The following is a 24,644-nucleotide window of genomic DNA, read 5'->3' on the forward strand; positions in this document are numbered from 1 at the left end:
TACATATGTATAAAATAATATATATAAAATAATAATATAAATATATATATTATTATTATTGGTATACAATATTTATAGATTTGAAAAATGTATGAAATGTATAACCGCAGCTTCGAATAAATATTTCTTTTTACCTGTAGAATATCTGCAGAAAAATTAAAATCTATCATGCAAAAAATATTAAATTATATACATTAATAAATTACATACATTTTGTATCGTATACATACAATAATTATAAAAGTAATATGCTTTATTTGTTGTGTATGTCCACAAATTTCTTCTTCATTTACATATACATATTATTCAAGCGTATAAAACTTTTACAATTAGATACTTTTAGTATCCTAATTGAAGAAGAATTTTGATCGGTATATAAATACAGAATTTTATTTATTAATATTCTTATAATTGATAAATTCTATTGCAAATCATAGATTGTAAAGCATTATGTAAAAAAATACATATTAAGGAGTCATTTCTAGAAGGCACTCCAGGAGAATAAACAATGTAGCACGATTTGAAATAGAAAATACAGCAATAATTATTTATATATTTTTCTCATAATATGTATGTAGGCATTCAATATATAAGACATATTACAATCAGTATTTAACAGTATTGGATAGGAAAAAGTTTCAGGGGGGGCAGTGTTTTTTTTTATCAATTTTATCTTGTGTGTACACTATACATTACTTTATCAAAGTAAAAAACAATTTACAATGTTAAAGTGTACATATCTCGGCAAATTCGGCGTTGATTCAATAAAATAAAAAATCATTAGTGATGTTCCTAAGTTCTAATTAATTGAAATCCACTCCAACATATTTTTTTTGTTTCTTTTGAAGCACGGATGTGCGAGATATGACGATACATTATGCTTTAGAGTATAAAATAAAATAAAATCAATAAACAATCGTGAATAAGAATTGTAAAATTAAAAGGAAGATTAAAACTTATCTACAAAAAATTAAAACTTATCTTCATCGCATTAAAAATAATTGGTGTTGTCATCAATACATTATTTAAATATGAAATGTTCGTCGGTTAAAATTTTGATCGGTTCTTTTAAAAGGAGAATTAAGTTAATACAAATACATAATTGATAAGAAGAGTTTACACCTTCGTCAGTCTGTTGCACTTCGAATATTCGCTTGTATTCATTATTGTATTTTTTTGTAAAATGTTATGTATAATTTTGTGAAATTATTGACGCATGATTAAAAAAAATGCAGTTTTCAGATATAGCGGTAAATTATACTATTCCCATGACAAATCTATTGAGATCAAAATTATAATATGTTTAATATAATTGGTGCTTCCCTGCATTGTAACAAGCTATGAAATATATCGATATAAAAAGATATATATATAGTATCTTTGTAAGAATTCATAAAGTAACGCAGGACAGAAACGCACTTTCTAGCAATTATTCATCACTAAAGACTTATCCATGCAATTATTCTGCCTAACAGAAGAAAAAAGACTGAATAAATGCAACAGTAAAGTAACTATATCGGTAATCATAGTATGCATGTTAAGCGTTCTCGAGTATTCGAGAATTCGATTACATACTCCTCGGTAAAACGAAGAGAGGGGAAACATAACGATTAAGCAACATCGATAAAAAATATATTTTTAACGCGTTCTCTCATCGACAGACATTTCGTCCGAAATTTATCATGCTTAATTTTCTTAATTGTTCGTCAAATATATAATTCTACTTAAGTATAGCTGTATATATTTCCCTTGTTGAAGCATTTTTATATGCGCACCGCAAGTTACATACTTTCTGCTCTTGTGAAAAATTCACAAGATGTCCAAAATACTTCAAATACTATAGCTTAAGTCGCGTGTGATTTTATATAATTAGAAATATATATAGTAACGTATAAAGAGTAAATTTAAGGCTGCCATAAAAATTCACGATTTGTGATGTTTCATCATTGTCGTCACTATCTCTCGATAAATTATGATCTTGTTTTCAAAGATCTATAATTATACTGATCATATGCGTTAGTATAATTGTAGATCGATTGTAGATGCACCAGATTTATCGCTAAATTAAAGAACAGTAAAATTGGCCGTATAAAACGATATAATTCTTATAATAAAAATCTTCTAAGTTTATTTGTAAAATTTAATGTTTTGATATCTCTTTTGTCCGCAAGAAACTTCCTTATCTCGAGCTCTTGATTAATAATTAAAATGTTAAAATTTCTTATCTAAAAGAAAACATAGCGAGAATTTCTATATCATAAGATAAATAAAACAGTTTCTAGGCCTATTTTCGTTAAAAATCATTGATTCTTCGCCAATTCCAAAAATTATTCATTTGGAATTTACTGTAAGTAGAATGCAATGATGGATGTCAATGAGAAATGCATAAAGTTTATATTAAAACTTAACCACTCGTCATTCGCGCGTGATTAAACGCTACGTAAAAATGCTGCGTAGAAATCTAGACTTTTTAAAAAAATCTATATATATGATATATAAATCCTATCTATATTTGCCGCTGTATACACGTTGGTTAGATAAGAATAACCAATTACTGATGGCTCTGTAAACGGAGCGTGAAATCGATGCATGGTCAGCGTGTAGGAGAAATGGATATGGAACAGGCCTACGAACCGACTTCCTCTGGCCTAGCTAGCGGCGCCTTGGCCCTCTCTGTAGTAGTGGTCACTGTAGTTGTGGTGACTTCCAAGTTGGCCAGATCCGCAGCATTAATCTGCGATATTAAAATATTTAGTTATTTCTTTATATATATTATACATATATAGAAATATATTGTGTATTTATATACATCTTATATAATAAAAAAGCAATAAAAGTTAATAATTATAAACTTGATATCTACTTTAGTGTTGTTAGTCAGTTTGTCAATGAATATCGCATAAGATGAAAAACAGAGAAAGAGTAGCGGGGGAATGAATCAACAAAATCTCAAACGAATTAAAAGCTGGTGCAATTAATAGCGAGAAATCAATTTGTTAATGGCACACAACACTAGATGCTGAAGCATCAACAAGAGATTAATATCGAGGCAACGGCCGACACCAATTAATCATAATATTTAGTGCCGTTTGCTGACCTCGACGTTCGGGGGTAGAGTGATGGTTGCGTGTGTTGTTGTTGTCTCGATACCGCTGCGTATCTCTCGTTCTACGGTAGTGCCTGCGCAATAAAACAAATGCCACAAACAAAACGATAATAAAAAATAATATAAACATAACAACATAGAAGTAGAAAGAACGAAACAAAAATCATCGAAGCGTTGAAAGACAAAAACAAACATAATTAATTAGAGTAATTATATAATGTAATGTGTGAATTTTCGTAATCCGTCGAATTGTGTCGAATCTGGAAAATCAGTAAAAGTACTCCACATTAATCTTATGCGAAATGGATCTCATTTAAATCAGCTGGTTTATTCATATGTTATAGCTTATAACCTGCTGAACAAAAAATGCAACAGCTTCAAAGCTAAAGAATAAACAATTATTAAGTTACCAGTCAAACAACTCGAAAAACTCTAATTTTTAATGTTTAACTGATTGCAAATCAAATTGTCTATTATATAGCTTTGAGCCTATTACATTTTTTAGTCAGTAGATCATAAGTTACAATATATAAGAAAACCAGCTGATTTAACTAAAATCTATTTTGCATAAGATTAGTGCGGCACTTTGTGCATAACAACTTAGAAAATACTTAATAATCGTGCAAAAAACCATTTATAACAAGCTATTACATACTAAAAATCTTTTTTATGAATCGTCGATGCAGTCTAATAATCAGATGATTAAGATATGATCATATAGATTGCAATATCTTAAACTTACTGTTTACGTGTTGCGTTTCATTAGCTTGACTCGTCTCAACTTCACCATTAGCAGTCGTGCTATTTGTAGTTTGAGTAACCACAGTTGTAGTTTTCACCACTAATGATTGATTCTGCGTAGATACCTCGGAAGTTCGCGAAGTGACCTCCATCTTAAGCCCTGCCAAACGATTATGCAGATCTTCGGAAGACGTTGCGTTTCTGAAAAGTGAACTGTTACTGCCAAAAATGGCAAGTACATCAAACACGCATTAATTTATACGGCGATGAAAGAAACTATCGAGCTATGCAATATGTTGGTATGTACAAATTAATATGTATATATATAAAAGTGACATTAAAATTAGAAAAACAAACTTAAAATTCGAAAAAAATATTTTACTGCGCACATAAGCAAATGATAAATAAAATGTCGGAAAATATCAACTAAACTTACAGTAAATGATCTTTAACACTGTCGATTGTAATGTCTCCGATAGAACTTAAATCCTGACGATCGTCTTCCCCATTTACATCTATACTACTCGTAGCCGGTCGCAGCGACGGTTCCTTCGGAGATTCTTCTTCCCCAGCTAAAAGACATGCGTTCACATCGACACTAAATGGCACTATTACGAATAACGACATTCCCTAATGTCTCGTTAATTAACACAAATAGCAAATTCGATCAATGGTTCTGTTATGATTATAAGGCTAAAACATGGACAAACGCACAAATATATGCGGCTGGTTATACAAAGTATGGCCAAGCAGGGTTACACATTTTAGCGTTTACACAAAAGCCGGTGAGATATGTATTCTATTGCGGTGTGTATAAAGAATATTAATTTAAAAAAATATAATTTATCTCTTTAGACTATTTATGAAGAATATATAAGAATTCTAAATAGATATCAGCATACTCACTGGAACCCACTATTCCATTTTCCGTGATAACTCGGTTCGCTGTTGGTGGTTGACTCTCTTGCGTTTCCCCTTCGGTTTCAGGCGCTCCTTCGACGACTCCTTGCTCCTGCGCGACTTCGTTAACGTTTTCTGGCCTTTCTGTCAACGATCTAGCACGTGGTGGTAAATTGAGCACGCATTGCGCTTTCGTTACTTTCCCGGCTGATAGGGAAATTCGTTGGAGCTCCGAACTCGAATGAAGATACAACGCTTCTCCGGCTTTCGTAAATATTAAGGAAGAAATACCGCTAAAAGAAAAAAATATGTTATTTGCAAATTACATATTAGTCAGTGGAAACATAATATAAATACAAGCTACTCACTTAATGTCCTCTCTCTTGATCGCAGCGGCGTTCAATTGTCTCCTCAGTTCCGGTATACTAAGCACAAGACAATCGCCAAGATTCGTTAAACAAAGTAAGCAAGTTTCTTCGTGAATTCCCGCTGGTTCGACAGGACACGAGAACTTGGCGAAACCTGTTTTTCGTACTCTAGATCCCTCGTGCGCAGTCAACTTGTATTTGCAGTGTGGCTTCAGGGACGGAAGATTAAAGATCTTGAATTGTTCCTCGCTGGCGATTACAACTCTATGTGGGGAAGTCATATCGGGTCCAGGCATCACGCCCTTCTCGGCCTCGTAAGATTCCGGTAACGGCACACTGGATCCGTCGAGGATCGTGATCGCGATTACGGGCGCACGATGCTTCAATTGTATCTCCTTACCCAATGTACAGTTAACGTCCTCTTCCGTTCTTCTCACACCGGCTGGTATAGCCAACGTGAAAACGTAAACTGTACCGTTATTCGTGCCCGCCCAAAGTGTAGGTGTTGTATTTTGTACTGCGCAAAATAAATGTATCGAATTATTTTTTTATTATTGTAGTGAATATTATATTAAGAAATAGGAAAGATACTAACAGCTAATAATGTAACTTCTGGCAAAATATAGGCATCGAACCATAGAGCCTAAAGCGTCGTCAACGGGTCTTGCTTCCACTTGTCTCTCTACTGGTTTTATTTCCACCGCCGGTGATAAATCCCCGCTCGGAGAAGAAGCAACACTGTAAGTAAATGGTAATATTTATATATTTGTTTTCCATATGCATTCGCGGAATTAATGATTAAACTTACCTTTCTTTTTTCTTTTCAGGCGCAGTATTTCGTGTAGGACTGTTCGCGTTTGCCCGACGTTGCGAGCGTCCTTTTCTCAATCTTCTGAAAGATTCCCTAAGAGATTTCTTAAATGACTTTCGCCGAGAGATAGGAGTATCGCCTGCACCGGAGAGATCTGTAAAATATTAAGATAGCAAATAGTTATTTCCAACATTAATATTAAAAAAGAGCAAGGAAAAGCAGAAATACAACTTCATATTATCTTAATATTATTTACCATTTGGATTAAGCGTGCATTTGACACTGACGGCTTTCGCTCTAGTATAATCAAAGACCGCAAGACCGTGCGCTGTGCCTGTGGCAAGCAGACCCCACTCGCTGTGCAACGCCAAAGCCGTGATGGCGGCCGGTGGATACAACTGAAGAAGACTCTGTGGTTGAAATCCGACCGCGAATGATATACTCGTCGTTCTCGGTGGTAGATGATCGTGACCTTTCCACACAAATCCATCACGATCGTTGACGATGTTCATTGTGACGGCTTTTATCTCCTTGTTGACTGCTTCCGAGGAGATGGTGGCGGTGATAACATGGCCGGCCGTACCCGCAACCACCAAGGTCGAGGACAATGGACAAAGGAGGACCTTCTTCACGGCGAGTCGCGGATCATCAGAGTATGGATCGAAGATTCCCACCTTCTTGAACGGTGGCCACTCGTCCTCGTCGTCCTCCGGCGGCTGCTCGAGAACATCCAAGTGCTCGCCGGTGAACAGAATCGACGAATTGTACTTGTACAGTGGAGTCAGAGAAACGTCGGACGCATTCCAGAATCTCACGGTACCGTCCTCGTGCCCAGTAAGCAGTAGTTCTCTGCTCTTAGACTTATTAAGATTTATCGGACAGAGGAAATTTCCTCCGTTGATCGGCCACACTTTGTCCGAGTAAAGATGCTCCGTTTGTGCTTTACCCGCAGCTACAATTGCCTCCCAAAGTTCGTCGGGTACATTCGGCACGTGTTGGGAACAGGTCACCTGCGATGTACAAGAGTTGTTTGTATCTTTGCATCTATTATAGCGCGATTTCGTTTTCTCTTATTTATTTCTTTTTTAAGGATACTCACCGCACTCGCATGGAGAGATACTAAATAAGGCAGAGGCATCATCTTCCATTCGGGATTGGTTAAATCGATAGCTACTACTTCTTCTTCAGCTAGCACTATGAGTGCTTCTGGATTAACAGGGCATTCATTATTTCCTCCTTCTTCTTCCTCAGCGAAAACGGTAAAAAAGTCGATGATTTTAGACGTGAAATCGAAAACCAAGTGTTTATCCTTGGTCATGACGGTGATTGTGTGTCGGTCTCCGTAACTGGCACGTTGCATACCACCGGAGAATAGGACGATCTCGCCGTGTCTACACAAAAATGCAAAACTTAATCGACTTCACATGAAAAGATGTATCATTTAACGATTAGCTAAATGACTTACTCAATAGTAGGATATACGAGGATCTTGGTGACGGCCTTGCACGGGAACGGGCCGTAAAGTGTCGTGGGCTCCGGCACGGCGTCGCTACCCGGGCTCCAAAACGCGTACGAACCATCATTGTGCGACGAGACGAAGCGATTCTCGGAGATCCAGTGGACCGATTCCAGCTGTTGCGTGGAGACGAATGTCTGCGCACGCGAAAACAAACCCATCAGCTGCGCGTTCCACCAAAGACCACCAAAGACACAAACGACAATCAGAACGAGCGATACCATGTCACAATCCGTTTTTAACTCTCCTGTTCCCCATTCGATTCCATTAATTTTCGCCTTTTAAGATGCAATAAAAAACTTTGCGGTTTTAGTAAGATAAAAGAATTATTATGAAATTAAAATTCAATATTTCTACTTTTTCTCTTACTTTCTAATTAGATAAATAAAAGGCAATAAGATCTTCTTGAATAAAATATATTCAAGAAAAAGATATATTTTAAAAAATGCACAAGATTTAATATTGTAGTATAATCTTTTTATATTTTTCTTATATAATACTTTCTTATATAATACTTTTAAATTTTATAAATTCATTAATTTTCCACTTTAAAAGACGTAGTTATAAAAATTTTTTTTAAATATATTCAACAATAAGATTATATTAAAATAGAGATAATCTCACATTAATATAAAGATCCATTTAAATTCAAATTAAATATATATCGGAAACGAACGGGCTAGCAGGATTAAACATTGATCCACAGTGTGTTGATTTGAGAAAAGCGTGTAAGCGTGCGAATGTTGCATTTGCCAGTGTAATCGTGTATACGTAAAGACATAAACAACACTTACCTGTTGGGCTCCCGGAGTAGCTTTGTTCCATAGCACCATCAAACCTCGATTGTAACCAATTAGAATATTGTCTGGATGTCCTGGTTGCTCGGCTATAGCTTCAACTGCTCCTGGATTTTTTTTGTAATCTTCTGGAACACTATATGATAAAGGTAGTTTAATAACTTTTATAACATAATTATTTTTTGTCGCAGATAATTTATGAAAAAAATGAAAGAATGTGTGTATACACACATTAACATAATCTATTAAAATAATTATAATATATTTTTTTTTATTAATATTTTGTAGTTTCTTTTAAAGTTTTTAGGCCATTATGTCTTTTAATAAAAACAATCAAATTAAAACAACTTTGTAATTCACTTTAATTATTTTTATCCTGTACAGAATGCGACAATAAAAATTTTTATTATGACAGATAAAGTTCTCTACATGATTTTGTTGGCATATTTAGTTCGAAATATAAAGATAAAATAATAAAAATTCAGGTCAAATGAGAAAATAATAAAGGTAACTTCTAATCTAATCACTTACTTTTGCATCACAACTTCTTGATAGATAATATTGTCCGACATGACAAAAGTCTCATAATTTAGCAAATAGATGTTGCCCGCCTCTGTTCCCAACAAAAGATGTTTTCCACTCGATTCGAGACATATCGCGGATATTTTCTTCATATTACCCTCCAATGATTTCGTTTCCACTATAGAACATTCATTGATTTCCCATAAATGTAACGAATTGTCATCGCACAAGGACACGAGGCGACCCTGTAATATATGGCATATTAACCTATCATAACATATTATTTTAAAAAACGTATCGTTTATATTATATTAAAAAAAATATCGTGTGTGAGCATAAATTGAAATGTCAAAATCAATCAATATTCACTTCACTTGTACATATATACTTCAAAGTCAAGATTATTGGAGCTAGAATGATAAATATTTTTTTCCCCATACATAAAAAAATTTTTTCTATGTATCTTATTTTTATATTATTTATTTTATTACTTAATATTTTATTCGACAAAAAATTTTAATAACAGTTTTCATCTCGTTTTAGAAAGTCAGCTCGCATATCTGATATAGTAGTTAATAATAGCGCATGTAAGTATAATAACACGTTTCGTAGTAAACATTAATGATCGCTGTTTGTATCATTATTATTGTATGTAGTAAATATTTTAATAGTTACTCTCTCCTATCATTATTACATGAAATGCTTGCGCAATTTCTTGACTTCTTACGAGTCATCTCCTATATTCCTTTTAATCAATAAGTATTGCTATTAAATGTATTATGCGTAACACTTTAATTTAAAAAATTTGCAATTAAAATAAATCTAAATTTTAATGAAAGTTAATGTTAGAGATCTTTATCATAGAGTACACGTCTATCTTATCAGTTTCAAGATTTGCTTGAAACTGTTTATCGTGATAACGGACTTGTATCGTTGTGCAATCATATGGACGCGATTCAATTAACAGGCCACACCTGGTTTAAATATATGAAAAATATAAGTTTTCAATAAATTGTCAACTTTAGACAAATTTTAAGAACTTTTGGATTCATAAAAATTTTCATAACTACTTTTAATATTTATGCTTTATGTAGTACTCAATTTTTATAACAATTCATTAATATATTGATATTAATTATGATTACTATTATTAACATATAATCTCTAAAAAAAGTTTAGTCTCTATATAAATGTATATTTGTAACAATATACTCAAGTTATAATTATAATACAATTAATCTTACGAGTTCTCTATTTAAAAATATATTTTGGTATAAATATTAAATCATATGATCGATACGTCAGAAATTTTTATATCTATTAATTATACAAAAATCCACTGTATGTGCTACACATCTATTAAATATTTGTCGTCACGTCAGTATTATGTACAAGTTCAGATAAACATTTGTATATTGAGAATATAATTAAATATTCAGGGATGCATATGTGTACACAAAGTTTTTTTCCTTATATATCGCCCCTATACGTTTTACACTGCGGCATTAATTGCGATGCATCATTGTAATGTCGTTGCACTCGTGTATTACTTATCCGTACATGCGTGCACAGGCACATTGTACGTGGTGTCAGGATTATGCAATCAGTGGTTGCCGTATAAGCGAAACATGGTGTCGCATTATATTATCGGTGTGATATGTTACAGAATTTCATAAATTAGCACTTTGATAATTTTCCACGTAAATTGAAGGACACATACACGAGCATAAAATAGATTAAATATAAATGAAATAGATTAAATATAAATGTAAAAACAAAAATTGTACAATATAAAAATAGAATTAAATATATAACATATACGAAATAACGTATGTAAATAAAAATAGAATTGGAAAAAACTGTTTAACAAATACGATTTTGTTATCTTTAGTCATTTTTAAATCAAATCATTTAGATTACTTATTCCTAGATAAAAAAAAGAATGGTATTTATTGTGATATAGAAATTTCCAAGATTAATATAAATTAAGATTTTTTGAGAAAAATATTGAAATCAATATAATATATCTTAAATATAAGTAATGGTTCTACATAAAATTACATTTCAGAAAACACATTTTTTTCAATAGAAACAGTCCAAAGTACTTTTATTATGAGTGTGAATTTAGGATAATAATGTAAATATGTATAATTAACACATCAATTACCTCTTTCGGCAGTGGGACGATCTTTGTGACGGCATTCTCACCACTGTCGACGGTATGTTGCCCGTAAAATTCTACGCCTGGCCTCCCAAAACTGATGATCGAGTTAAGGAATTTAAAAGAAAAGATTATATAATATTGTATAAACATGTAAAATGCTGACGCAGAAAGTGACACACGTGAGATGAAACTTGGACTCCTAATTCAAGAATGATTGATTTAATGTGATGACACAGTGGGAATTACACAATTGCTGAATATATGCGAGTGTATACTTTGCGAATTCTGCAACATATTTCATGATGAATGGGACAAAATTATTATGTCATCTAGCTGACAATGATAACGCATATTTGCATAATCGCAAACTATATTTTGAACGACTTTAAAAGAAAATTTACTAGATGTCATTTCTGCATCTTTAAGATCAATTTTTTTGACAAATTTAATCGGACAATTTTATATGTTTTTTAAAGAAAATTAATAAAAAAAAATGTATATTTTAAAATTCAGTAAAAATTTTCTAATTTTCTAATTTTTAAATATAAATAATTTTTAAATATGATTTTAGATAAACCATTTTTTATCCAAATCTTTCAAATTACAACCATGTTATCGAATTATTAATTTACCTAAAATCATCAACTTATATCTTCGTATTGTATTTGATCTTAAACTTCATATTTATAATAAAAAATGTACGATTTAAATTTTCGATAACTTAACATGATTTAATAAAATTTTAACGCGAAATTTTTTTCCTAATCCTAATTTTTCTGAAATATTTGTTACTTAAATAAGAAATTTTTCGCTGCTAAATTTAACATTCTAACATTGCGCAGCATTTTATTTAGCACCAAGACGTCACCTACTTTTTACTTTCGATCAATATTTTCTGCGACCGCAAAAACTGGTGTAACTTATAAATAATATTTGCTCGTTTTTATTCTAATTAAAACACTTTTTATACTAACTAAAACTATTTCGTGCCAGTTTTTAAATCCATTTTACTCCATTATATAGCCATATGTTTGTAGACTAGGTGCTGATTCAATAGAAACTCATCGTGTCTAAAAACGGAAAGAAGATAAAGTCGTCGTTCAAGTTGCTTCAAGCTACGGGAAAAGTTTAAGAAGTGCGCGATTAGGTTCAAATATAGCGCGTACGCTTTTATGTCAGATTAAAACACGATATCGCGTATCGCAGTTGTATGCGTATCCAAAGGTTTCCTCGATGCGAGGTGTGCCGTACAGAGAGATAATCGTACATACATATATCTATTGCGAAATAACGATTATCTGGCGATTACGTAGTCCTTGGAAGCATCTGCCGACTGTGCGCGCACAATATTAAACAGACATTAAATTGTCGACGTGTTGATTGCATTTCGACACATCTAACATTCCATTTAATATAGCATTCACGAAAACAGGAAAAAGCGTACAAATTTCCGTGAATTGATCAAATTTTTCAGATCATTCTTACGTTTAGTAAACTTAATTATAGTTTATAACTTTCGAATGTTACTATAATATACATATAAATCTTTAAAAAATTATTTTTCTGAAACAAGAAATTTATACCGTATATTATCGAAAATATTATATAGTATTAAAGACCATTGCACAAAAGAACTTACACTCTGTTCATATATATGATATATAAATATATATTCCCTTAAATTTGGTTAAAATATAGAATTTCTTGACTTACAATTAATAAAAAAAAAACTATACACAATTGATGAAAAAGAAATTAAAAAAATAAATTCAACGTGAAATTATTGACGAAAATCGGATATATCTTTTTCTATAAGAACCAAAAAAAGGTTATATATTATTCAGTACCATGAATTTAATTCAGACAAACGACATCAATATCTATATTACGTTTGGATATGTACTCATTCATATTTACATTTATATTATGTCGCAAAGATGCAAATTTGCATTTGCGATAAATTTGAACTACGGTGTGGCGCGAGGCAATTTCCGGTTAATATTGTAAATGGGCTTTTTGTTGGATCGATAATCCCCACATACACGTGTATAGGTAAATGACGATAATACAAGGTCGGAAAACGAGAGCACCAAAGTATTACAAAACAGAATTCGCGCTGACCTTTTTTTTCATGATTTTGTCAACCAAAGCTTCAATCTTTCATCAAGTGCACGATTGGCGACTTTCTTAATGTAAAACAATTACGAAATATCGTGTCCCTGAAGTAAGCATGTAATAAAACTGGTCAATGCAGTTCTTCGCAGTGGAACATTTCAATCAAATGTTGACTACATAGATACTTTCGTAAACAATCGATGTTTCGATTGAATCTTGCATTATGCAAATACAGTTTATTCTTAATTGAATAGATCAATGCGACAGTAATCTGACTCATTGTTTTGCAAGAATCCAAATTAAACTTAAAAAATAAAGACTTAATCTTCTAAAAAAATCTTGTAAAAAAATTAAATTGGGAAATTGCTCTTACATCGAATCTTTCAACTAAAAGCAACTGTATTCGCATAATATTTGCATAATTGCTAAATATGTATAAACATACTATATCGTACGTGTTCATATATTCTAACAGTGATTAAATATTTGTCAAATAATGTCATGTTCTGATCAATGTGCGAGTTTGTAAAATAAATCACAACTAATTTATGGAGTCGTTGTTAAGCAATTGCTCTCAAGGCATTACGAAACGGATTTTCCTACTGCAGCAATAAAAAAGTCGTAAAATATATTAAAAGCTAAACAATTTTTATGACATCACGATAATTATTTATATCGATATTACGATATATATACAATGTACATATTATTTAATAATCAAAACCTCTCATTTTCTTTTTTCTAAGGAATAAAGAATTAATAAATTTTAATACAGACCTCGAGCTGTAAGAGTATATGGTTGTCCTCCAGATCAGATTATAAATATGAAACGAAAAGAAAGTGAGGATAGATACAAAGGCAAGGAGCTCAACAAAAGCAAAAGAAAAGGATACACCTTGATGGCGCCGGACGCCGTGCCAATGATCATCACTCGCAGACTCGGATCCCAAGCAAGAGCGGTCGGTTTGTTCGGAAAACCATGCTGCACCGTCTGTAACAAACAAGAATAATAGCAATAATTAATTTTCGTTTAATTTTTTAATGTTGTACATTTCTGATTTTTGTTTACGTCAAAGATTGTAATTATGGCACTTCTTATACTAATTGAGATCAGAGCAATTTCGTCATTTTTAACATGATATTTGTATACTTATTGTTAGACTTGATTAAAAAAACTTCTCGTTAACTTTTAAATATTATATACAAAAAATTGTTGTCTAAGCTTTTCAATTAAATTACTATTTTGTTAATTGAATATATGCATATTAATATTTAAGTCAAATGTATGTTTTCTTAGATTTAACATGTTATATTTAATTAAAATATTTTAATATATTCAATTAACAAAATATTATTTAGTTGAAAGCGCTGTATTGTATTTCTCAATACTAAACACATATAATAATCAGTATAAAAATAATAAAAATCAAAACTACACATTCATTCATATTATGAAAGCATTAGAAAATAAATATTCATTGCAATGTTGAAAAGTATCGTAGTATGACAATTACTTATTTTTTTCCAATGTGTTTCATAAATAAAAAAAAACATGTTTCAAAAAATAAATAACCACTTTCCATATTCAACTCAATTTCCCAATTAACGTTCCTTATCATATTACCACGCGTTCTTCGGAAGTCTCGGTTTCTCCTAAAATTCCACGAATAATTCCACGTTACACATTTCCCCATCTACATTTTACTATTTAATTCCCTCAGGATGTAATTACGAACGGCGTTAAGGATCGTGAAACGACTAGTATAAAACGGTACTAGAATTGATTTAGGCGAAAGTTCGTGGCGGAATTAGCACGATTCTCTCGCGATGAGTCAGATTTTGACAGTACCCGTTAATCGAGTGTGGCTTATCGTGTATGCGTACGTCAGCATATAATGTGGTGAACGTGCCTTCAAAAAGCAACCAGCAGTTAATAACGCTCCGCTCGAACATATGCCAATAAAATATTGTTGTTACGCGATGACCGCAAACTCACGCGGATTCATTTATTTCTGTCCCTTCCCACGGCCAATTATATCTCCCGATTCTCATCGGGTATACAAACGTCTTGGAGCCATAAATATTCTTAATACGTTTTCGCCGAAATCTTTATAGAGATACGCTAAGTGTATATATCAAGAATTCCCGCTATTTTAAAACTTAATGATTTTAAGATTTTTCTCAGGATTTTATTTTTTGAAATTTGAAATTTTCCTTAGAATTCTTAACTATTTAAACAATAACTTTACTTGAAATCATTAATTAGTGTTAATATGCTATATTAATGCAGAAAATTTCCCATAAAAAAGAAAAATATTGCAATTCGGAATATTTTAATAATTATACCACAACTAATAACCATAAGCAATGACAGTTCAATCACGCAAGATATGACTTTCCGTGAATTAATTTCTGGAATGTAATTAACAAACTTTATTACGCACTTAAATCTTAAATAATTATTAATTAAATATATATATAAACTTTCTATATTTAGACTCTTAGTAATTTAAAAAAAACTTATATATTTATTATTACATTCATTTGAGGAATATATGCACTAAACAAAAATTATTAAATTAATAAAGATTTATTTTAATACTGTCTAATCAATTATTTATTTGAAACAAATAAATATTTACCTGTTTTAAAAAGAATTTTCTTATATTAAATAAATATTTTTCACATCAAATCTATAGTATTAGTTTCAAATAAATGATTTATTCAACAGTATTGAAATAAATATTTAATCAAATTCAATAATTTTTTTTACAGTGTACAATTTATTCACACTTATTAAAATACTTGTCGTGATTAGAAAAACCGGTGGTTCTCTGGGAGACCTTCACACGAGAACCATTTCCATGAGAAAAGGTGTCACTACCTGCAAGTTGTACTATAGACACTCTTATATGAGAGATACGTCTTAACGAGAGTTAAGACGAGACGTTGCTAGTTACTCGTCTGTACAACAAAGAGGCGCGTGTCTCTTCTTGTCTCTTTCAAGCTAAATCCACAATAAAACTCGCAAACATTGAAAAAGAACATGTTAAGAAAACTTCATTTTGAGAAAAAATATATGAAATAAATATTTTTACAATTTATTTCATAAACTATTTCAAAATAATTAATCCAAAAACTTCACTGCGACAATTTAAATATTTCTTTTTTTTATTAAAAAAAACTGCTGAAAATCAAATTAGATTTGTATCACTGCAAATGTATTTTTATTTCTTCGAGATATAAAAATTAAAAAGAGTTTCTCTCGCATTTCAAAGTGGAGATGCAGGAACGACTTTGTACCGGTTGCGAAATATTGACAAGTTGTTTACGAATTTCAGTGCAGAATAAGGATACGATTCTCGATCACTACGTTTGCGACACGCAAATACTGTTGGCGAATACTTCTCGTTCGCTAGGTATGAGATCTCTTCTTTTTACCTGCACTTTTTACGCTAGTTTCTCTCCTCTTTTTCCCTCCTCAAATAGCACAAGCGTAAACCAATGAATGGACACTATTTGCATCGCTATTTTACGAGCTATTCGAGTCATCTGCATACCAAGAACAAATCGTTCAGACAAATATCAAGATAATTGAACTGTATTTGTTTTGCGGGTCCATTGAACCGTCAAATTTCTATTATTGAAAAGATGCAAGAATGCATTTATGTCGAATTTCAACAATCAAAAAAATTCTTATATTTTGTGCGAATTAGAAAGAAACTTCTAAATCTCTTATATTTACAAATTATTATTTATTTTAAATCAAATGACTAAGATGCTTTCACACGTCGGCTTTATATGACAAATAAACTATCGACTCAATGGTACAGTTATAAATGCACACCCAAGTAAATACAAAAAGAAAGATTCAACAGTTTTATCATATTTTGTTTACACGTGATGCACCGATGTAATCATTGCTTATCTGCTTTATATGAGATATATCGAAAATTCTTGTTTAGAGTGGTTATCGAGAAACACGTAAGATATATTGAATACTACAAAACTTCACATCAAATTGTTTAATTGACTGATTGATATATAATCGATTAAAACTTTGGAAATATTTCTTTTGTCAATGTAGCGATAAAATTATAAGCAATAATATATCGCTATATTTAATTGTCAAATGTAAAAAAAGTTTCTACAATTATAACAATTTTAAAAAGATTACTAAATAAATTGATAAAGAATTACTGAAAAAGCAAAATATGGTATTTTATTAATAGAAATAAAGAAGGTTTTCTAAAATATCTGATTATCTTCATTAATATTTACAAAAAAAAATTATAATAATTGTAATCAACACTCCAAATAAATCAAAATTTGGCTTATTAAAGTTGAAAAATATGATAATGCATAAAATAAGGAAATCAATAGAAAAAAATTTCTAAAAAATATTTTATTATGATAAAGATGTAAAACATCTGTTTCACGATTATATGCGAAAAAAATAATGACGAATGCCAAATTGTGTCTATCATCATTATTGCGATTTGAATTTCTACTCGAACATTTTCTCTTCATAGAAGTTCTTCGAGAATCCACAGCACAGGGAATTAAATCGCGATAGGGTTTCGCGATAATACATTGCAACGTCACCACACGTCAGACAGAGATGTGTTGAAGTAATATAAGTTGAGATTATTATAATAAAGGTATTGATGCACACTCTCTCTCTCTTTCTTTTTCCATTCGTTTCAAAATATACTAAAAGTGTTACATGTATTTTATAAGTGGCATCAATAATTTAATTCTGAGATAAAATAATATTCTAAAAATTTCAATTATAAATAATTTAATCTTTTATTAAATTCTTATTACTAAAAAAAACTTCATTAATTTTTCTCTCATCTATATCAACAAATTATTATATAATGTGGATAGTTTAAAAATAATTTCATTTTTAGTTTTTATTATCAATGAACAATGCAACTAATAATATGTCTAGTATTCTAATGTCTAATCTAATGATATATCTAATGTACTTATTATCGATATAATTAAATATTGGTATTTGTTTTGTATAATACATTAATAAATTTTTAAGTACTGTATGTAATCGAGACTTCTAACTAATAATGATGATTTTAAAGATAAACATTTTGCTCTCTTTCCATTGGAGGTGCAATATTGACTTGTTGATTTCGTGTAATTCACTTGAAAGTCGTTTTCACTCGCTTGTGTGATTGATAAGAGGATTCGACATTTCCTGTAGATTGCACAGGCACAGGAATTTATCTAATACATATACCACGAGTTTTCGTACACGAAATAAAATGACGTTCGTCTTACTAAATATTTGATTTTGCATCTAATAGAGTATAGCACAAAAAAACTAGTTTAACAGAAACCACGATTGCACAACACTTTAGCCATTATTTGTCAGCCGAATGCTATTCGTTTCATCATTACCTAACGCCGACTAATGACCATTCTTTTGTCGTTCCTATAAAGTATCTTATCCGAGATATGTGGTGGAAACTATTCCTTTCAAACCGAGGAATTTCAAATTTTATTAATCCTGTTGCTGAAATTTTGTTTTTCATTAAAATAATTTTAATAACGATGTTAACAATTACTCGAAAATAGATTTCGACTTAAGATTGCAATATATAACAGCTATATCTTGAAGATTTTTTATTTTTCATAAAACTGCAATCTGATTTGAAAATTCTTGTGTTTACAAAAATATTTAGAAATTGTCACTCAATCATTATCTTTTGCTGTAATGACAACGTAAGAGATTACTCCTAATGTTTTCCTTAAAAAAATTATATTTAATATTCTGATTCTTAGAATAGTTTCTATGATGAAGTTGTTTCTTGTTTCTATATGTTACGTCATTATGTCAGTTTTATTTTTAGAAATAAGATATGTATTTTAAGATATATACATATACTATCTGCTTTTAATTTATATGTATAATATAATGAACATAAGATGGGGCTGTCTTATAGATACATCGTTCTGCTAAAAAAGGAAGATCTTTTAACTGTTTCTGATATAAAATTGACCTTGTCAGTCGAAATTTAATGGTCTTAAGACGCGACCACATCTCCCGAGAGAAGTATAGTAATTATAGAGGAGAAAAGTGATTATGAAACACTCACCTGTTACCCATTGAAACATATACAAAAAAGTGTACAGTACTGACAATGAAGTAAAACTCATTATTGAAAATTCCGTTACAAAATCAATCAATTTTTGAATGAGCTTCGTTTTTTGCAACAATTGAAATTTTTGATACATACAGTTATTTCATATTTTTATAGTTTTCTTAACTTTCTTAATTTTTAAATTAAAAAAAATGTATAACAAAATTATTTTATTGTAACAATAATAATATGTTTAAGAAGTTAATTTGTCTAAATTTTCAATTCATTTTGCCAGTTTTCTTCGATATATTTTTTGAATCACATTCTTTTCTTGTATAAAATTTGTGGTATTTCTGAAGTAAGCAAACACATTCTGATACTATCAGATAATATCGACAGTTTTAAAACTACTGAACTTAACTGCTGAACATTTACATTCATGAACGATCGATGCAAATATCTACGATCGAACGGAATCGAGCCGCGGATAAATAACGTAAATTAACGAACCAGTACGTCTGTTAAGTGCAAATATTTTTACACATGATTGACAGTTTTATCGAGTAACATTTCAGCAAATACATCGATACAATACTCTTGCGTACCAATCGACATTTCACAAAAATTCGGTTCGTTCGAATGCTCATTTATCTCGACAAGATAATCGAGGGCATAAAAAATGAGACAAGATATATTCTCAGTTTTCCTCTACTTTCGACTTTCGGCAAGCCCATACAGATAACGGGATGCACATATATATATATATATATATATATATATATATATATATAAATAAAGTACAAAATGAGAGATATGTAGATAAATCTTATCATGTACTGCGAAGTAGAATTATTTTGTACAGTATAAACGCACGCGCATAAATAATAATAATATAGTATTATTAATTTAAATATTTAAATATTTTGTGTTTCGCGAAGTAAAAAATATTTTAGATACGTAAATGTATTTTCCCTCCCAAAAAATTAAAATATTGATACCATATGTATCATATTATGTGATAGAAATAAGTGATTTGATGATATTTGATTAATAATAGATTTCAATTAAATCTGTAATTTGTTACGGTGACGATTCTTTTTAAACAGTATAATGTAATATGAAATAAATTCCCATTATGTGACAATAATAAAGAATAATAGAATTCGCGGAAAAATCTTTATGTATGATGTTATTCGGCTCTAAAATCAATATTAATATTTGGAAATATCAGGCAATGAAAAATACAGTTTATAAATGAAGCTTTAAAAAAAAAATAATATATTATTTCTCGTTTTTTAAGAATATATTGTTTTCAAAAAATTTTATTACTTAAATATCGAATATGTTGCGATAAATAATGACAAATCCAGATTTTTGATAAATCATGATTGATAGCATGATAAACTTGATCGTCTGTATTCTTATTGACAAAGAACTCTAAATTTTTTAAAGTTATGACCGCTTTTCTTTTTATATATGTACACTAAAAAAATATAAAAAATAACATAAAAATATGTAAAATTACATTTATTATTTATGTAATTTAATACATACTTTTTAACAATGTAGCGCACATTTCATATATGTATGCATATGCTTTTGAGTCAGTTACAATAATAGTATTATAATCACTGATAACAAATCGTTACGATAATCTGTGTAATAATAAAACAAACTCGTAAATTCGTGTTGAAAGATTCACAAAAATGTTCCAAGTAAAGCTTTAATAGAGTTATAAATCAATCACGAAAAGTAAATGAGCATCGCAAGTGCATCTTTCTCGCGCTTTAACACGCTGTCAAAATTGTTGCGAAGGAACAAATAAAATTCATATAACGTGTATAAAAGAGAGGGAAAGAAAAAGAGAACAGAATACAGGCAAACGATAAAAAGATACTATTGGTACAGACGTAACCTGATATTCCTGGCGAAACGAATCGCTCAAACCTGTCTGAGGGTCATCATTGCCAGCTACTCGCTGCCAGAAATGTAAAATTTTTGCGCATCATGGACTTTATAATTAATAATAATCGAAATAGAGAGAGAGAGTAATCTTGTTTTTTCATTTTTATAAATTTTTGATTTTGCATTGAGAAATAATGATATAAATTATATGCTTTTATGTTTCATTTCTTGTTTACCAAAAATATAAAATTTAATAATATTCCAAAATTGCATGCATATGTAAATTGTGTTGAAGTCAGGCTTGGATGAAATACTATAGTTTAGAATCATTCATAAAAAAATTCATTTCATTTCATTTCATTAAAAAAATCATTTAAAAATTATTTATTTCTAGTTAAGAGATTTTTATTTTTTATTTGCTATATGTACTATAACTAAAATATATAACCTTACATAATATACTATAATCTAAGCCGCAACTTTAAATTCATTACTACTAAAAAATATAATAATAATAAAAGAGCAAAGGAAGATTTTCTACTTCATTTCAAAGAGTAATAGATTTTTAAGAGATAAATGAAGAAAAAAACGATAACTATTATAGATACGATATTTTAGACACGTGTTGTTATATCGCATCCTGTTTTGATCACCGGAATAGGATTTTTGAATATAATTTTTAAATAACAAAAATGACATAAAAAATGGTCAGAATGATCTCAAGAATGATTCATTGAAAATTTGTCCTGAATGACCCGAAGTGAAATGATTTTGATCAACCTGAATTGGCAACATCGCCATCGGTATTCATCCCGCGCCCATTCGCATATATCGGGTGTGGGCGAAAACCTTCTCATCAGGTTGCGAATGTCTCCTTTTTCCTACCTGTCGCTCCATCTTTTTCCTCCTTACCTTTCTGAAAGCGAAGAGATCCTTCTGCAGTTTCTGCCTCTCGGCCGTGGGCTGCTGGCCCTTCCCCCTGATGAACTTGAGCATCTTCGAAATATTCTCGCCGTTAACCTCCGGCTCGGCGCGTTGTTTCACTTTCCCCCCTTTTTAATCGAGTGCCTATCAAATATTCTCGCCCGTCTCGCACACGTCACACCAATCACGCATACACGTATTCGACTCGCGCGTAATTAATGCATTCTTGAATGAACGTCGTTATGCGGACGCCGCGCCGGTTTTCACGCTGGGCCGCGTTTTTATTTATCCGATACGCAGGATGCTGCGTGTGTGCGTCCGCGATCCCGACGAACAGATATACACACGTCCGTGTATCGCCGCCCGTTTCCTCTCTCACTCGCTCTCTTCTCCTCCTTTCCTTCACTCACTTGCGACACACGGCGCGGCGACTCGACGCGCTCGAGAGAACGCGATGTGTCAGGCCGCCACTTGGCGTAACTCACCGCACAGAGACGCTGCCTCTCTTAGGATCAATCGCGCACGGCGGGACGCTGCTCGCGCACGTTACGGGCTAGAATACGATGCTGGCACGCCGGCCGAAAAAAACGTGGGATGCCGTAACGGATCGTCGGGAGCATCGAAACGGACGCGGAGACGAAGCGCGATCACTCCACGTCGCTGGCTATAACGCGTCTCTCGTCCGTCGTGTCGCGTCGTCTCTTCCCTACCGTTCGCTCGGCCGCGCTCGGCAGCGCTCGGCCGCGCTCGGACCGACTCGGTGGGTCCGCCCGAACGAACGATGACCTCCGCCCGCTGCTGCCAACTTTCACATATGAAATTTTGTTTCAACGGCGGCGCGTTCCCTTTATATTTTCACGAAACCTAGACGATATATTGCGTATTTTTGTGCGTGAAACACGTTTTGTCAATTCAAATTCTCGCCCCTAAGTAGGAAATAATTACATGGGATTTCTCCCTTCTCTCTGTAGAAGAAGGAGAGGAATTTTAATTACAGATTCGTGTTTCGTGCAGAAAAATACACAAATCAAGTATAGGCAAAATCGAAAAGGACGGGACTGTCTTTCGGCAAAATCGAGAGGATTTTCGCGGAATTATTATTTCTAAAAAGGACAAAAATTGACGAGCGACTCACCGAGACTCGAGACGATGATAAACGCGCGAATATTAATCACGAACAATGCGAAAGTGCACCAGAGAGTAGCATTTTAGATTGTGTTCGAATATATTCATCTGACTCTCCTCAGTCTCCGATTGGTCGGTGCAGAATTTGTCCGCCAATCGGAGCTCGAGGATCTTCGTCCTGATTGGTCAATCGAGCGCGTCATCCCAGGTGACACTTCGAACGCAATCTAGAATGCTGCTGCCCTCTGGCGCACTTTCGCATCGTTCGTGATGAAGTTCGCGCGCTCCTTCGTGCCGGTCCGCGAAAATATGCGTGTGAGTATATTAATTAGTACCTTTCCGCCGTTAATTATCGTACGAATCCGATCGGGTCGCGTGCCCCGACATCGTGATCGCGCTCGCACGTTCGAGATTGACCTCGTCAGCCGGGAATCTTCTTCTGAATTGCGGCAATCTCGCTCGACCCTCGTTTCTCCAAAAAATCGCGTGACGTCATCACGAGTGACGTCACTCCGACTCGAACCGCCAAAAGTTCGCGCGCGCGAAGTTTACGAGGACGGAATCGCGAGAATTACCGGGTGCTTTCGATGCGAAAATTTCCAGAGTTTTTCTACGTTGTCGATCGATTTGCGTTTCGTATTTTCGCCTTATCGTGTCCAAGTATCGCTACGCGACGAATTACTCGTAATTCTTGTTAAAATCACAGGTATATTTTTGTCACTGCCTTGTTGTTATCGTTATATTTCAATATCGTACGTTGCTCCCTAAAACTTTTGTCGCGAATCGTCGAGTCGGAAATATTTGGCAAAGTGCGGGAAGTGCATTTATATTATCGAAATACGCGAGTGTGAAGTGTGTAGTGGCCAATTTGGGAATATTGGCGACTTCAAAGTCGTTCTCGTTGTTCGATAAGTACATATATAGTGTTGAAAAAAGCGGCGACGCGAATAAACGAAGCATCGGTTTTATTCACCGATAGTATCGGGCAACGGCAGAGCAACTATATGGTGATAATTAATTTATTTATTATTACTATTTTTACTATTAAATTTTTACTATTTATATGAATTCAATGTAAATAATAATTTTATTTTTCGAAATATTATTTTTAATTTTTTCAATTATATAATTTAATTATATGTATTTGATATATTTTACAGTTTACATAACTTTGGCTGCTGCGCATCGTATCGGTGAGTTTCATCAATTTTTGTTAAAATTTTGGAACTATTTTTCTCACATTAATATGCTACGTTTGTATAAATAATATAGAAGAAAATTTTTAATATTATTGACTATAAACGCAATATAACTTTTTTTTATTAAAATATTCTATTAAATGCAAATAGTCAGAATTTAAGATTAAAATATGAAATTTGCTGTTTTAATAGTAGTAGTAAATTTTGAATAGAAATCTAAAACACATGAGCATATTAATATAAAAATAGTTTGATCAGTTTTGACTGCATCAGATTATATCTATATATGTGTATATTGTGGATACATGCTTGTGCTTATATTTATTCCAAGCGTGTAACAGGATGTCACG

At 32.0% G+C, this 24,644-nt stretch overlaps 1 protein-coding gene across 3 annotated transcripts; it reads right to left on the bottom strand.

Annotated features, from left to right (window-relative positions):
• Window positions 1–519: 519 nt before the first annotated feature.
• l(2)gl (LLGL domain-containing protein l(2)gl) lies at window positions 520–22,661 on the bottom strand. Of its 3 annotated transcripts, XM_029317282.2 has the most exons (16): window positions 21,959–22,661; window positions 13,934–14,031; window positions 10,929–11,019; window positions 8,771–9,006; window positions 8,237–8,375; window positions 7,392–7,579; window positions 7,026–7,317; window positions 6,183–6,936; window positions 5,924–6,080; window positions 5,711–5,853; window positions 5,116–5,632; window positions 4,754–5,040; window positions 4,284–4,419; window positions 3,849–4,066; window positions 3,098–3,180; window positions 520–2,734 (listed from the first exon to the last, which is right to left on the bottom strand). In XM_029317282.2, exons 1-16 carry the CDS (start codon window positions 22,040–22,042, stop codon window positions 2,627–2,629), a joined length of 3,531 nt encoding a protein of 1,176 aa, XP_029173115.1. In that variant the 5' UTR covers window positions 22,043–22,661; the 3' UTR covers window positions 520–2,626. The 3 variants fall into 3 exon arrangements, with proteins under 3 accessions (XP_029173115.1, XP_029173117.1, XP_029173116.1); XM_029317283.2 differs by lacking the exon at window positions 3,098–3,180 and having other exon boundaries at window positions 2,669–2,734; XM_029317284.2 differs by lacking the exons at window positions 3,098–3,180; window positions 3,849–4,066; window positions 4,284–4,419 and having other exon boundaries at window positions 2,668–2,734.
• Between the last annotated feature and the right edge of the window lie 1,983 nt (window positions 22,662–24,644).

This window comes from Nylanderia fulva, unplaced genomic scaffold (assembly GCF_048542155.1).
Source record: "Nylanderia fulva isolate GAGA-0341 unplaced genomic scaffold, ASM4854215v1 Scaffold5, whole genome shotgun sequence".
Lineage (NCBI taxonomy): Eukaryota > Metazoa > Arthropoda > Insecta > Hymenoptera > Formicidae > Nylanderia > Nylanderia fulva.